This window comes from Canis lupus, chromosome 5, assembly GCF_003254725.2.
Source record: "Canis lupus dingo isolate Sandy chromosome 5, ASM325472v2, whole genome shotgun sequence".
NCBI classification, from domain to species: domain Eukaryota; kingdom Metazoa; phylum Chordata; class Mammalia; order Carnivora; family Canidae; genus Canis; species Canis lupus.
The window spans coordinates 35,532,103-35,544,943 of record NC_064247.1 but is presented as its reverse complement, the minus strand read 5'-3'; the positions used below and the strand labels follow the sequence as shown (position 1 = coordinate 35,544,943).

Genomic DNA, 12,841 nt, shown 5'->3' with positions numbered 1-12,841 from the left:
GCTGGGACTCTGTGCAGAGTTGCCCCAGGGATCTGCCAATACTGTCAAGGTTTGTTGTTTTTGTTGTTTCGCCCCTGGAATCAGGGTGTTTTGCTTTGCTTTCGCGTTTCCACCTTTTCTTCACGCTGCCCTCCCCATCCTCGGCCAACATAATCCATTCTTGACAACAAGCCTTTGCACCACCCTGGTGGCTTCATGCCCTGCAGGCACTGTGAGCGAGGCCACCAGCCCGGTTCTGCGGTACCCTGGTCTGCAGGGCAGCAGGCACCCCCATTTCTCACCGTGGCAACGCGTGCCAGGGCATGGGGCAGAGGGGTCTTTGTTTTCTCAGGGAACTTGAGCATCACTGACCCGGTTACATCTGGGAAGGCGAGAGCTTGACTGGCCCCCAAAGGAGATGGAGGCTGGTGATGTTCTAGCTGTGTGACCTTGGGGAAGTTACTAAGCCTCTCTGAGTTGATGCCCTCGTCTGTTCAATGGGCATCTCTCCCTTGAGGGTAAAGGAAAGATGCAGTGGGAGAGTCTGTCAAGTACACGGCAGGGCTCTGGGCACAGAGCAAGCCCTGGAGACGGGAGCGCTCCCGAGCCTCTCCCTACCACCTCCTTTGCTTCATCCACGTGACCTTGAGGCCTCCTCTGAGGCCTCTGGCCCTCCTTGGCGCCAGCTCTCTGCAGGTGTACAGGAAACAGGGCTGTGTAAGCATCTGGGAAACAGGTCTCCCCCGATCCCGACCTTTGAGCACAAGAAGGGGGATTCCCAGCCACAGAGCCGAGCTGACTCCTCCCAAGTGTCCATTTGGTGTCTGCAGGGGCCAGAGGCTGTGTCCCAGCCCACGTAGTGGGGGTGCCACCACCTGTCAGCTCCTGATGGAGAAGAGCAATGCCAGCCCCCGCTACAGCAGCACAGTGGCTGCTTCTCCAACTACATCAAGGAAAATTTAGTGACAAACAGCACCAGTGGCCCCTTATCACCTGCCCCTAAAATCAGCCCACCCCATGCTCACTCCACTTCTGTGATCAATCTGGTACAATAAGTGCACTCTTGGGGGGGGGATCTAGGGACACAGTAAACACACGGACCACGCTCACTGGAAGCTCCCCACCTCCCTGCGCGTGCAAACATTTCTGCCTCATTGATGGCTGGCTGGCCCCAATGGGGACCTCACGTGAAAGCCAGACTGCAGAGGTGATGGCATCCACATGCACCGGAGGGAGGCCGAGATGCAGCTCCAGCTCTGACCCCACGCTCGGCCGCATGCATCCCCAAGAAACTGGGTCCTTCTACCCTCAGAATCAAATTAGGTATCTAAATTGAGCTATCTGTCTGCTTATCTGGTGAACAAATGTGGGACATTCTTTCTTTTTCTTTCTTTCTCTCCCTTTCTGGGCAGTTATTTGAACTCTTTCTGGCTCATTCGACTCCTTTCTTGGAGCAGCTCCTCCACTGTCTGCCCCGACACCCCGACAGGACATGTGGCTGATTTTGTCGAGGCTGGTTATATCCCTCCACGTACAGGGTGGTCCCTGCAAAGTGGCCACCGTGGCAAGCCGGGCTCGGCTTGTGCAGGGCCGGCCGCCGGTTACTGGAACGCCTCTTCTGGGCTCAGCCTCTGGGGACAGCTGACGCGGCTCCTAGGAGAGCAGCTCTCATTACTGGAGGCACTCGTTCTCTCTGCAAATAACTGGCCGATCACCGAGTCCATTCATCGTCCCCGGCCCCGTGACTTATCGCCACTTACAAGAATCAGATCTACCCCTAAGAGGATAAAAATATGTACCATTACAGTCAGAATGACATGCCACGGGCTCTGAGAACACTTCTAGGAGGGGAACAATGGCCACATTTTCTGGAGAAGAGTCAGCACAGGGCCTCCCAAGGTGACTGTTCAGAAGGAGGACACATTAGGATACGTACATGTCCTGGTTCTTTCAGAGTTACAATCAGGTACATTGCAGGACACAGGCCCCAAGTTGCATACCATAGGGATGAGTCCCATAGAACGATGGGACCTGAATTTCCAGCTTCATTAGCCATCCTTCTCTAGACCCCTCACCTTGTACTCACCCTGTCCCTGGGGGAGCATGGTCCAGTGCAGAGAAGGGGGAATGTCAGAGGGAGCCATCCTGGAGGACAAACGTGAAATCCCCCTGCCCCCACCCACTGGGCCATGGGGTGCCTGGAGGTCTCTGGTGGTTTCTAGCAAACCTGAGACTCATTGAACCTGGTAGATGTCAGCATCCCCTTCCACCCCTCCATCTCCGGGATGGACAGAAAGCATCCAGAGACCATATCCTGAATTACAGAGGTAATTACAGAGGCCCGTGGTTTTACTGGGTGGTCCATTGCTGTGGTTCACAACTTTCGAGCTTGCACCGCATCCCCCTGCTTCGATGGGCTGTGTCACTCAGATCTCACTAAAGGATCGTGCTTAGATCAGGTTGGTGCCCCTCTGCAAAGGGACATGGAGGAAACTGCGAAGAGGATCGGCAGAGAAATGCTTTTACGGGATGGTTGAACTGAATGAGGAATGATCCAAATAATGTAGGGAAGCAAGAAAGGGGAGAAGGCTATCACTCTCATCTCTCAACATCTGGAAGTTATCTGGCAGCGACTAAGAAACGGGTGTGTAAAGCCATTGTAGGTGCTCGCTGCACACCGGCAGAAGCATGCATGGGCCCAGGATGCAGCCTCTGCCCCTCCAAACCTTTCACCCCTGTTTCCTCAAGGGCTTCGAGGTCTAGCTCACCACCTGCTAGCTGGGGACCCCTGGCATTGTGATCTGGCCTCCCTGGGCATCGCCTCACCTATAAAGTCAGGAAGTGAGACTACATGGTTTGCCCATGACAAAAATTCTACAATTACCCTGACTACAAAATAGTAAAAAGAATGGTTGACCCATGAACGAAGCGGTGGGGGGCGGGGCAACAACCCCCTCCCCATGCAGGTGAAAATCCAAGGATAATTTTTGACTCCCCAAAAACTTAACTACTAAGAGCCTCCTGCTGATCAGGAGCCTTACCAACAACACCGCAGCCAACCCGTACTCTGCACGTTATGTGTCACATATGCTGTATTCTAACAATAAAGTAAGCCGAAGAGAAGAAAACGTTAAGAACGTTTACTGTTTACTGTTTACGTTTACTGTTCTGCACTTTATTTATTGAAAGAAACATCTCAGGGCGCATGGCTGGCTCAGTCGGGAAAGCATGTGACTCTTGATCTCAGGGTTGTGAGTCCGAGCCCCACGTCAAGCACAGAGCCTACTTAAAAAAACAAAAGGTAGAATAAAACTGAAAAAATAAATCTGCATAAAGGTAGACACGCGCAGTTCAGACCCGTGTTATTCAAGGGTCAACTGTGTTACTCTGCGTTTTCAGGATGTTTTGGTTTTACTTCTAGAGATAAAAGAAGACTAGACCGGGGGTGGGAGGCTGGGGGTACATGTGCAATCTATCCTGAACAGGGGTGAAATAAGCCGAGGGTCGGAGAGCCTCTGAGGGCTTGTGGGTAAACCCTTGCATCAAGCCGTCTTCCCCATCCGCACTACCTTCTAGAAACATGAGGTCAGAAATGTGACTCAGGGAAAAATAATGGGCTGGAGTTTCCCAAGACAGTGAAATGTTGAAGGGGTGGTAGGTGGGGATTCACATCAGAAGATATTTTAAAAACAAATTTAACCCAGGCTCTAATAGAATCCATCAGAGCCCCTTCCACATTGCCAATCTGAGACACTTTACCCACAAGCTCAGAAGGCAATTTTGTGGTTCAACAGGGTGGACGTCTTCAAGGGATAGAACCAGTATCGTTAAGTAAGACACAATGCGCCTGAATTCACTGTAATTTAAAAAAATGGATTATGCAGCATGCTGCACGGGGCGCGGGGGCCAAGGAGGGAGGTGAGCGGCGACGTCCCATGGCCAGCGGCTGGGTGTGCTTTCCAGCCTGCCATGGGGATTCTCACTCACTTTTGGAAAGGCAGCCAGAAAAGTGAAGATCTAAGGGCGATCCATCCCACCGGGTCCCGGAGAAGTCAGGCAGTGAGAGGGGAAAGGCTGAAACCTGCTTAGGTGCAGCTCCCTTCTATTCTGGATCCTCCTCGGGCATGTCTGCCCAGGGCTGGTGAATTAACCGCTTTCCATCAGCTCCCGTCTTCGGCTGTCTGAACCACTGCCTCCTGCACAACTGATCTGAATCAACTGCAGAATCAATCTGATCTCTTATTAAAACAGGTTGAAAACAGTGAATTGGACTTTTCTCCACCTGTGTCTCAGCAGCCTAGCGCTGTGGGGAATCTCTCGGTATGTTGGCAGCAGATTCCTCCTAAGGAATGCGCTCTGAGCCTGGGGTGGGGCTGTGGGTGGTGAACACAGACACGGGTGCATGCCTTCTGGGCTGGGGCGGGATGGGAGAGGACACAAAGGCAGCAAGCGACGGCCCAGGCAGGACTATCAAAGTGCCAGATTTCTAAAGAGTAGTTTGCACGGCTGAGCTGCTAAATCAAGAATGAGCTCTGCTGGCCTCCTGTGTCCAAGGTAACATCCACCTGAAAGGCTTTAGGGATTTGGTTTGAGGCATACCTTGCCCACGGCAGGTGAGTGGGGCTCATCTGTGCAATGAAGGCATTTGCATGTAGCCCAGGACCTGGGCACATCTGCTTCTCATCCCATTACCTTCCTCCCTTGTCTTTGCCTCTATCTTCCTGGTGTCGTTCTCTAGCCCCTCATCCAGGAGCCTCCTTAAATTCTTCTACAATTTCACTCCTTTCCCTACGTGCATTTTTTTTTTCCCTTCCAAGGCAATAGAAAACACGCAAGGCTCAAGACCTTCGCTCCAAGGCAAGACGTTTTTTTCCCCTGTCCTTCCAACTGCTCTATTTGAAGTAAAAAAAAAAAAAAGTTGACTCTCTGTTTAGATTCATTACAGTGAGCTCACAGTGCCTCAAAAAATGGGAGTGTCTGCGGATGATGTGACAGTTCATTGCCTGGGAACCTAGGAAGAGAATTCACGAGATCTGCCAGCAAAGGGGTCCTGCTCTTGAAGTTGATGTGGTCTGTGAGCACAAAACAGGCCTCTTTGGGTTTGCCATTAATTTCTAAGAGGGGGAAAAGTGGAACAAAGTGTTCTCTTGATTCCTCTGGAAAGAAGCAGAGGAGCCTAAAGACAAAGGACCCTCCTAATGGTTGTAGGGTCACCTCCTGACACTTTTTCCTGGTAACATCTGCTGAGGTTCCTCTGCCTGAAACCCTGAGCATGACCCCCACCCCCACCCTAAATTCCTCCATCCCCCCCATCCCTGTACCGCGGGAGGACCCAGGGCATCCCTGGCTGTACCGCCTACACCTACAACACCCTAATAGTTTCCCGCCCCATCAGCTAAGTAGCCATTTCATAAAAGATCAAAAAAAAAAAAAAAAAAAGCCAGAGTTTCTTGCTTGGAGATGCTCATCTCCAGGACACTAATGAATCAACTCTAGGCGAGGAGGAGGAAAGAGGTTTGAATGGTTTGAATGGGAGACAGCTCATTCGGGGCCGTTTCCTGGGAGAAGATGGACAGCCCCTCATGGAACAAACAGCCCCAGGAAGCACCACAAAAAGCGCTCACGAAGCATTAAACTCGGTGCATGCCTGTGGTTTCTCAATTGAGTCTCAGCACCGGGAAGGTGACTGGGGGAAGGTGAGGTCGAGATCCGGGTGGGAAACGGGGCCCCGGCTGGCAAAGGTGGGCCCCCCCACGCCCAGGGGCTCCCCAGATCCAGAGCACGGCTCGGCCTCTGGTCCCTTTGGTCTCCTCTGGCCATCTCTTCCTCCTCCCTGGGGTCCAGCTGATGTGACTCTGCTCATATGGTCGAATCACCAGAGAGCAGAGAGTCTCCCCTACGGACACTGGCTTCTCCTATAGAAACAGGATGGTAAGGTCTAATCACTTCTGGAAAAGACTAAATCTGCTCTTCCCTGCGGGGGCCAGAGCAGCAAAAGGAAGCCCAGCTCTAAGGAATGTGTGCCATGGGCAGGCGCAGGGCTGACCAGCCTGGGGACATAGGCGGAGGCAGATGGCTGATCTCAGGGCAGCAGCCTCCTTCCTCCTCACCCCTGCCAACCCTAACACAAACATCCCCTTCAATGAAGCATCTCTCCTCCCTCGGCCCCGGCCTCTGCCTGCCCAACTACCATCTCCAGAGAGAGGATCACACGTTGGAAAAAAAAAAAAAATCCTTCACCTTTTCAGAAAGGAAACGTCTCTGCTGAACTATTTCAAGGCACATGGAACCTAACGCACGTCCCACTTCCTCCGTGACCCCTGGAGAGGGTCCATCCTTTCTTTTCCCCACTCTCCTCCTGGGGAAAACTCATTAGGTGGGACTATTTATCTCTTCTCTTTTTCCTACTCGGGTTCCCAATGGGACCATCTGCACCAAACACTGCCTAGAATGGCAAGCTGTGTGACCTCTGAGGTGGGAGCCAAGTAAGACCAGTGGTGGTAACACACCCAGGAGTTGGGGAGCAGCCTGGGAGGGGAAAAGTCAGGATGGGACGCTGTTGTGCCTGAGTCATCCAAAGCTGGATGAGGAGGTGCCCTCCCCTGCCCCAAGGTCACTCGTGGAGTGTCCTCGAGGGATGGCGGCTCATGCTCTGTCCCCTTCCCCCAAACAGAGTCAGGCGTCGTCCCCTACCTAACAAGCACCAGCGTGACGGTTTCCAAAGCACTGAGCAGGCAATGCTACAGCTGTTGGAAGAGAAGCTGTGAACTGAATAAAATCAGGAGGTGAATTTGAGGGAGAAACATCCCATATTTACATCCTGGCCTAAAGCTGAACTCATCCTCCATCCATGGATCGCTTCCTTCCCCGGCACCGAGGAGAAACTGCTCCAAAAGCCAACACCAGTCACTGAGCCACACACCTGTACACAAATGAGTCACCCTAGTTTGGATTTGGGGGAGGGGTCACGGTGATACAGAGCGGGGCAAAAACACTCAGAGGGACCATGACATCTCCAGGGTCAAGAGCCAGTAGAACAGGCCAGGGACAGCATCCAGAGCCCATCAGTATCCTGCCAGGTGATGAGGAATACATTTAGTAGGTGGTGGCAAGGTCAGGGCAGGGGGGGTGGGGGCTGCGGGGCTCAGTCTAAGAAGACAAAGGCTCAGAGAAGAAAGAAGCCAAGAGAAAGGTTTGTGGGAATCAACCAGCGGGAGGTCACATAGTGGCCAGAGCTGGGGATTGGGGGGGGAATGGGAGACCAGGAGAAAGTGAAGAGGAACAAGGCTCTGGGCCTGGAGGTAAGCAGAGGAGGGATAAGGACCAGGTACATCTGCTTCAGGAAGGTGCTTTCCCCACTGGCTATTCCTTCTCTGCTTTGCAAGGTGAGCCAAGAGGGAGAACCCTTCACCAGACCAGACCCAAAGGAGACACGGGGCTGAGCGCACACCATTTGTCACAATTCCTCCATCAGTGCCCAGGACCAGCCAGGCACAGAATCTCATCCTTCAGGATAAGATGGGGTGGGATGGGGCCCAGTGGTACCTTGGGGTAGTGGGTGAGGATTATTTTTTTTAAAGATTGTATTTTTTCATGAGAGGCACAGAGAGAGAGGCAGAGACAGAGGCAGAGGAAGAGAAGCAGGCTCCCTGCGGGGAGCCCGATAAGAGTGGGGGCGATCCCAGGACCCCGGGATCACACCGTGAGCTGAAGGCAGATGCTCAACCACTGAGCCAGCCAGGTGCACAGCAGGTGTGGATTATAAACGGGTCTGCTTTTGGAAACACCCAGTTCTGACCCTCAAATATGTATGTCAATACTGAAATACCCACACATCGTGTGCTTGACTCAGTAAGACCTGCCAGGGAGTATCATCTTTTCTCAACATCTTCAAAAGACGAAAAAAAAAATCATGCCCAGAAATTTCTATCTGCCTTTTTCTCTCTTCATCAAGGTACGGCTGATTAATGTCCAACAGCAGCAAGGGGAAGAAGGCTTTCGGGCCGAAAGGATAATAAGCTGAGTGTAGAGACGAGCTTATGGTGTATAGTTCAGGGTAGGAGGGGCCTGCTTGGCTCACTCAGAAGCAGGACTGGTCTGGGGAAAGGGGTCGGGCGGGGGTGGGGGGTCCTGGTCACCAGGGCAGTGCCCACACCATGTGCCAAAAATGGACACATGTCCCGGGGCAGGATTTGTTCCCTGAAAGACTCTGCTGAACCAAGTCCAGCCATCCATCATCACGAGGGGACTGGAAGCAGAGCTAACTTTGCCTCCCCTGGGTGCATCGTTTGCTGACTTGTGAGGAGAGGCCGGTTTCCTCTTCTTGGGGCTCTGGCTTCCCTCCGGACTCACTGGGAGCCGGGGTGGTGGGCTGGGAGGCAGGCAGGGTGGGGCCGGGCACTACCATATCTTGAGCTCTCGGCATTAAGTTTTGGGAGGAGGCTGTCCCCACCGCCCCCCAAACGTGAGCAGGGAAAAGGCTGCCCACCAGGCTTAACACAGCAAGAATGTTAACTCAGAGGAGAGTTCTGCCCACAGGGTTTTAAAGAACAAGTCCTCCAGTCTCGGCCGGAAAATAAGCAGCCCACTCGGGCAGGAGGCAGTGAGGAGACACCATCTGCCCTTGGTCAACACGGAATGGATAAATCTCTACTCCTTCTTACCCGGGAGGCATCCCTTCTGCATCACCCCCGGTTCCACACCGAGAACATCCAGCTTATGCTAAATCACTTGGTACTCCCTCCTGTAGGCTTCCAACATTGTGCAACATCCCACACCCGAGAAGATGTGCTGCTTAGACTCAAAACACCAAAGGTTACGAGGAGCGTACCCCAGAGTGCCCACTTTGTCCTGAAAGCCGAGCCCGGGGCCCCCACCCCTACCCCCTGATCCGGGCTTACAGGATTTGTAAAATTCTTAGACTCAAACTTCATGGACTCCACGGCTCCTCACTTTGCCCGGTAATCCCCCACCACCACCACCAAAGCATGCGTTCTGGACTCTGAAGAAATGGTGAGAAGAAGCAAGCCGGGATTTAGCTGCCAGTCAAGGGAGCAAGGGAGAAACTGGTCTTAGAGGGAGCGTCAGAGCGAGGTGGTGGTACCCAGTGTGGAGGAGACAGGGGGCCGCGCACGTTAAGAGGGGTGCGGTGGCGGGAGGCCGGGGCCGGGCACCAGGACCGGGCACCAGGACCGGGCACCGGGACCGGGCACCAGGACCGGGCACCAGGACCCGCTCGCGCGCTCGCTCGCCCTCTCACCTGTGAATGTTCATTTCCCGCGGAGGGCGGTGGGCCTTGTCATAGGAGACCTTGGCGAAGACGCCGGCCACGATGACGAAGGCGATCACCCCGCAGGTGATGTAGACGGTGAAGTTGGTCTTGTCCTTCTCCGGGTCGTACTTGTTCTCGGGCCCCGGCGACACCACCTTGGTGCTGGGCGTCTGCACCCACACCGGGCTCTGGTAGTTGGTGCACTGGCGCTGGTCCAGCTTCTCGTGGCGCTTCTTGCAGCAGAAGCGGTAGTAGCAGGTGCCGCAGCAGTACAGGTAGCCGCTCTCGCTGTTGTTGCACTCGAACTCCTTGTCGTACTGGCCGCTCACGTCGTAGTAGCCCCAGCACGTCTCGTAGGTGACGGCCGCGCTGGCCGCCGCCACCGCCCCCGCCGCCCCCGCCGCCCCCGCCGCCGCCGCCGCCCCCGCCGGCTGCCCCCGCCGGCCCCCCGCGTCCGCGCCGCCGGGCGCCCGGGCGGTGCCGTTCAGCTCGCGGCCGCCCCGGGCCAGGGCGCCCCCGGGCCGCCGGCCCCCGACGGCAGCGGCGCCGGCGCTCAGGGTCCGGTTGGCGGCGCGGGCGCGGGCGGCGCGGGCGCCGGGCAGCAGGTGCAGGGACTCCAGCGAGAGCAGCAGCAGCAGCAGCAGGAGGAGGCGCCGCAGCGCCATGGCGGGGCCGGCCGGGCTTCCGCGGCAGGCCGAGCTCGAAGGCGGCGGGCGGGCGGGCGGGCGGTCAGCGGCGCCGGGGCGATGGCGCCATCGAGGCGCGGGCTGCTCGGGCGGCTGGGGCGCTCACGCTGCGCGCCGGCTCCGCGCTCCCCCTGCGGGCTCGGCGCGCCTCCCGGGCAGCCCCATCCCCCGCGGGCGGCGGCGCGGCTCAGGCGGGACCCGAAGCGCGGCTCCGGGCGGCGGCGGCGGCGGCGGCGTGGTCCCGTCCGGGCGGGCCCTGCGGGGCGAGACGGGGAGCCGGTCACGGGGCGGGGCGGGGCGGGGCGGGGGCGCGCAGCCCTCGAGGAGCCCGGCCGGCCGGAGGGGCCCGGCGGCCCGGCAGCGCGCTCCCGCCGAGGGCTGGCTCTGGCTCCGGGACGGAGCGGGCTGCGGGGGGGCGCGCGGCGGCCGGCCCTCACTCACTCACCCTGCCCGGCTGCGACTGCAGAGGCGGCGGCGGCGGCGGCGGCGGGAGGGAGGGAGGGAGGGAGGGCGGAGCGCAGCGGCCGGGGCGGGCGAGCCGGGAGCCGGGAGCCGGGAGCCGGGAGCCGCCGGCCGGCCGCCTGCACTAGTGCCGGAGCGCGTGCGGGAGGGAGCGAGGGAGACACACGCACTCACACCCGCACACGCGGGAGCGCCGCGCGGGGAGGGAGGCGGCGAGGCGCGGCGAGGCGAGGCGAGGGAGGGAGGGAGGGAGGGAGGGGAGGGAGGGCATCCGCTCGCCGCCGCCCACGTTACCCGCCCGGGCGCCCGGGGGAGGAGAGGGGCCCCTCTTCGCTGCCCCCCGCCCCCCGCGGCGCACTTGGAGCTCCGCGTCCCCGGAGCCCCGGACCCCGCTGCACCGAAACGGCGAGCCCGCGGCGGAGGGGAGCGGGGGCCGGGGGCCGGGGGCCGGGCCGGAGGGTCCCCTCTGGAGCCGGCGCGCGCGGCTGGGCCCCGCCTCCGCTGCCTTTGCCCCGTGCGGGCCGCGGCCAGGGTCCCACCTGCCCCGAAGCCCGGGCGCTGCGCTGCCGGAGCGGGACTCCGGGGATCTGCGAGCCTTTGCCTCTCCCTAGTGGCGGCGCGCGCAGCGGAGGGAAGGCCAAACCCATTGCTACAGGTTCCTAAACTGAGACCAGGGGTCCAGGGGCTGGTCCGAGGTCCTGGGGCTGCCGGCGAGCTGGGCCTGTGCTCTCTTCCCCGCGGGCACTCTCCTCTCCCCCTCGCCCCACCCCCGCCAACCGCACTCCCGCGGGCACAAGACAACCCCAGGGCTTAGGCGGGTGGCACCTTTGATTGCTTCTTTCCGGAGCTTTTTCCGGAGCACTGGGTTAGAAAAGCTGCCCGAGCCCCTAAGCTTTTAAATTCCTGTACTGTAGGGGAAGGCGGGGCGGGGGGGGGGGGGGCGGCGCAGGGACGGAGGTGTTCCTGTGCGCTTGCTCATCTGATCCATGGAAAGAAGAGTCCCGGGTCTAACTCTAAGCCTTGAGGCCACCCCAAGAGGGAGTCCTAATCATCATCTTTGGCATGTGTCCACGGAGGAGATGGGGAAAATGAGAACGGAAAGCAGGGGCCCCTGCCAAAATTCTGCCCGTGTGTCCTGGCCTTTTGTTGCAAGTGCCAGTATGCTCCGTTTGAAGGCAGGGGCAGTTGTCAGAGTGTGGGCAGTAGAGACTGTCCCGAGGTTGTCCATTAAGTCTCACTCCTGCCGGGTCCAAGCCCCGGATTCCCCAGTGCCAGAAAGGCAGAGAGGCTCTGCTTGGAACTCACCGACCCCAGATTCCAGACACTAGAGGCAGATCCTGAGATGCCTTCCCTCCTTCTTCCTCGGCACTTCTTCCCATTCTCTCAGCCGCACCTCACCTGCCACTCTCAGTGCTTCTGTCAAATAAACAGGTGTGGAGAGCCTACACTCCACCAGGCACTGTGGCAAGTGGCGGGTAAAAGATGAGTAAGCCAGTTCCCCTCCATGGAGGAGGGAAGTTTGCAGAGAGCTCCAAAGGCATAAACAAATGTTTTCCAAGTCCATGGCCATGTCCCATGTAAAGATGGGCTCGGAATGCTCCGAGAGCACAGGTGTCAGGCTCCTCACTTAGCCTGGGGAGGGACAAGGTCAAAGGCAGCTTTCTGCGTGAGTTAATGAGCAGAACCATGAATGCATAATTAAGAATTAATCCAGCAAACAAAGGGGAAGGCCACTCACAGCAGAGACAAAACCGGAAAGACAGGGAGTCGTGGGGGTACGGGGGAGGGGGTGTGAGCAGAGGTTCAGCAATTGAGCATAGATTCCCAGGGAGTCTTCCAAAGAAAGCTGGCAGAAGGGCATTGTATCTCCTGCCAAAGAACTTGAATTGATTCTACAGTTGATGGAGAGCTCTTGGTGGGTTCCACTCAAGGGGAAGCCACGGTCAGATTTACACATTAGCTGGATCTCTGAGTCAACAGGAGTAAGGAATATTGCCTGGGAGAAGAGCAATCTGAAAGCTCTTCTGATGATCCAGGTAAAATCGGACAGAAGGCTCAAGTAGATTTTTGGTAGTCGGTGCCCATTAGCAGAGATGGCTAGCATGGTCAGAAGAGCTGGTTCATCACAGCGCTGGCAGTGGACGTGCTGAAGTGCCTTTAAGAGCCGTAAGTAGAGTTGTTCAGCACAAGAGCTTCAAGCTCAGGAGAGCAGATAAGAAAAGCATATGCGTTTAGGAATCCTAACGTAGGCGTATCCTTTTGGAAATCATAAAAACATATTCTTGGCCTTTATACAATGTGCAATCTTTTTCAAAAGATCTTATTTATTTATTTGAGAGAGGGCGAGAGTGTGCACTTGAGCAGAGGGAGAGGGAGAGAGAGAATCAGAAGCAGATTCTCCACAGAGTACAGAGCCAGACACAGGGCTCAATCTCATGACCCT

General features: G+C 57.0%; 2 protein-coding genes across 3 annotated transcripts in view; one reads left to right on the top strand and one right to left on the bottom strand.

Annotated features, from left to right (window-relative positions):
• Positions 1-9,915, bottom strand: part of SHISA6 (shisa family member 6) — a 277,765-nt gene extending 267,850 nt beyond the window's left edge. For both annotated transcript variants that reach the window (XM_025428364.3, XM_049110230.1), the window contains exon 1: positions 9,239-9,915. In XM_025428364.3, coding sequence (XP_025284149.3) covers positions 9,239-9,915 — 677 coding nt within the window. The remainder of the gene's footprint in view (positions 1-9,238) is intronic.
• Positions 9,914-11,009, top strand: LOC125755059 (uncharacterized protein DOCK8-AS1-like). The gene is made up of 2 exons (XM_049109722.1): positions 9,914-10,422; positions 10,763-11,009. Exons 1-2 carry the CDS (start codon positions 9,914-9,916, stop codon positions 11,007-11,009), a joined length of 756 nt encoding a protein of 251 aa, XP_048965679.1.
• The last annotated feature ends 1,832 nt before the right edge of the window (positions 11,010-12,841 follow it).

Coding starts and splice junctions, on each gene's coding strand:
- LOC125755059 (XM_049109722.1), top strand. CDS start 9,914: ATGGCGGGGCCGGCCGGGCTTCCGCGGCAGGCCGAGCTCGAAGGCGGC. Junction 10,423..10,762: donor AGGCGGCGGCGGCGGCGGCG/GCGGGAGGGAGG, acceptor GCGCACTTGGAG/CTCCGCGTCCCCGGAGCCCC.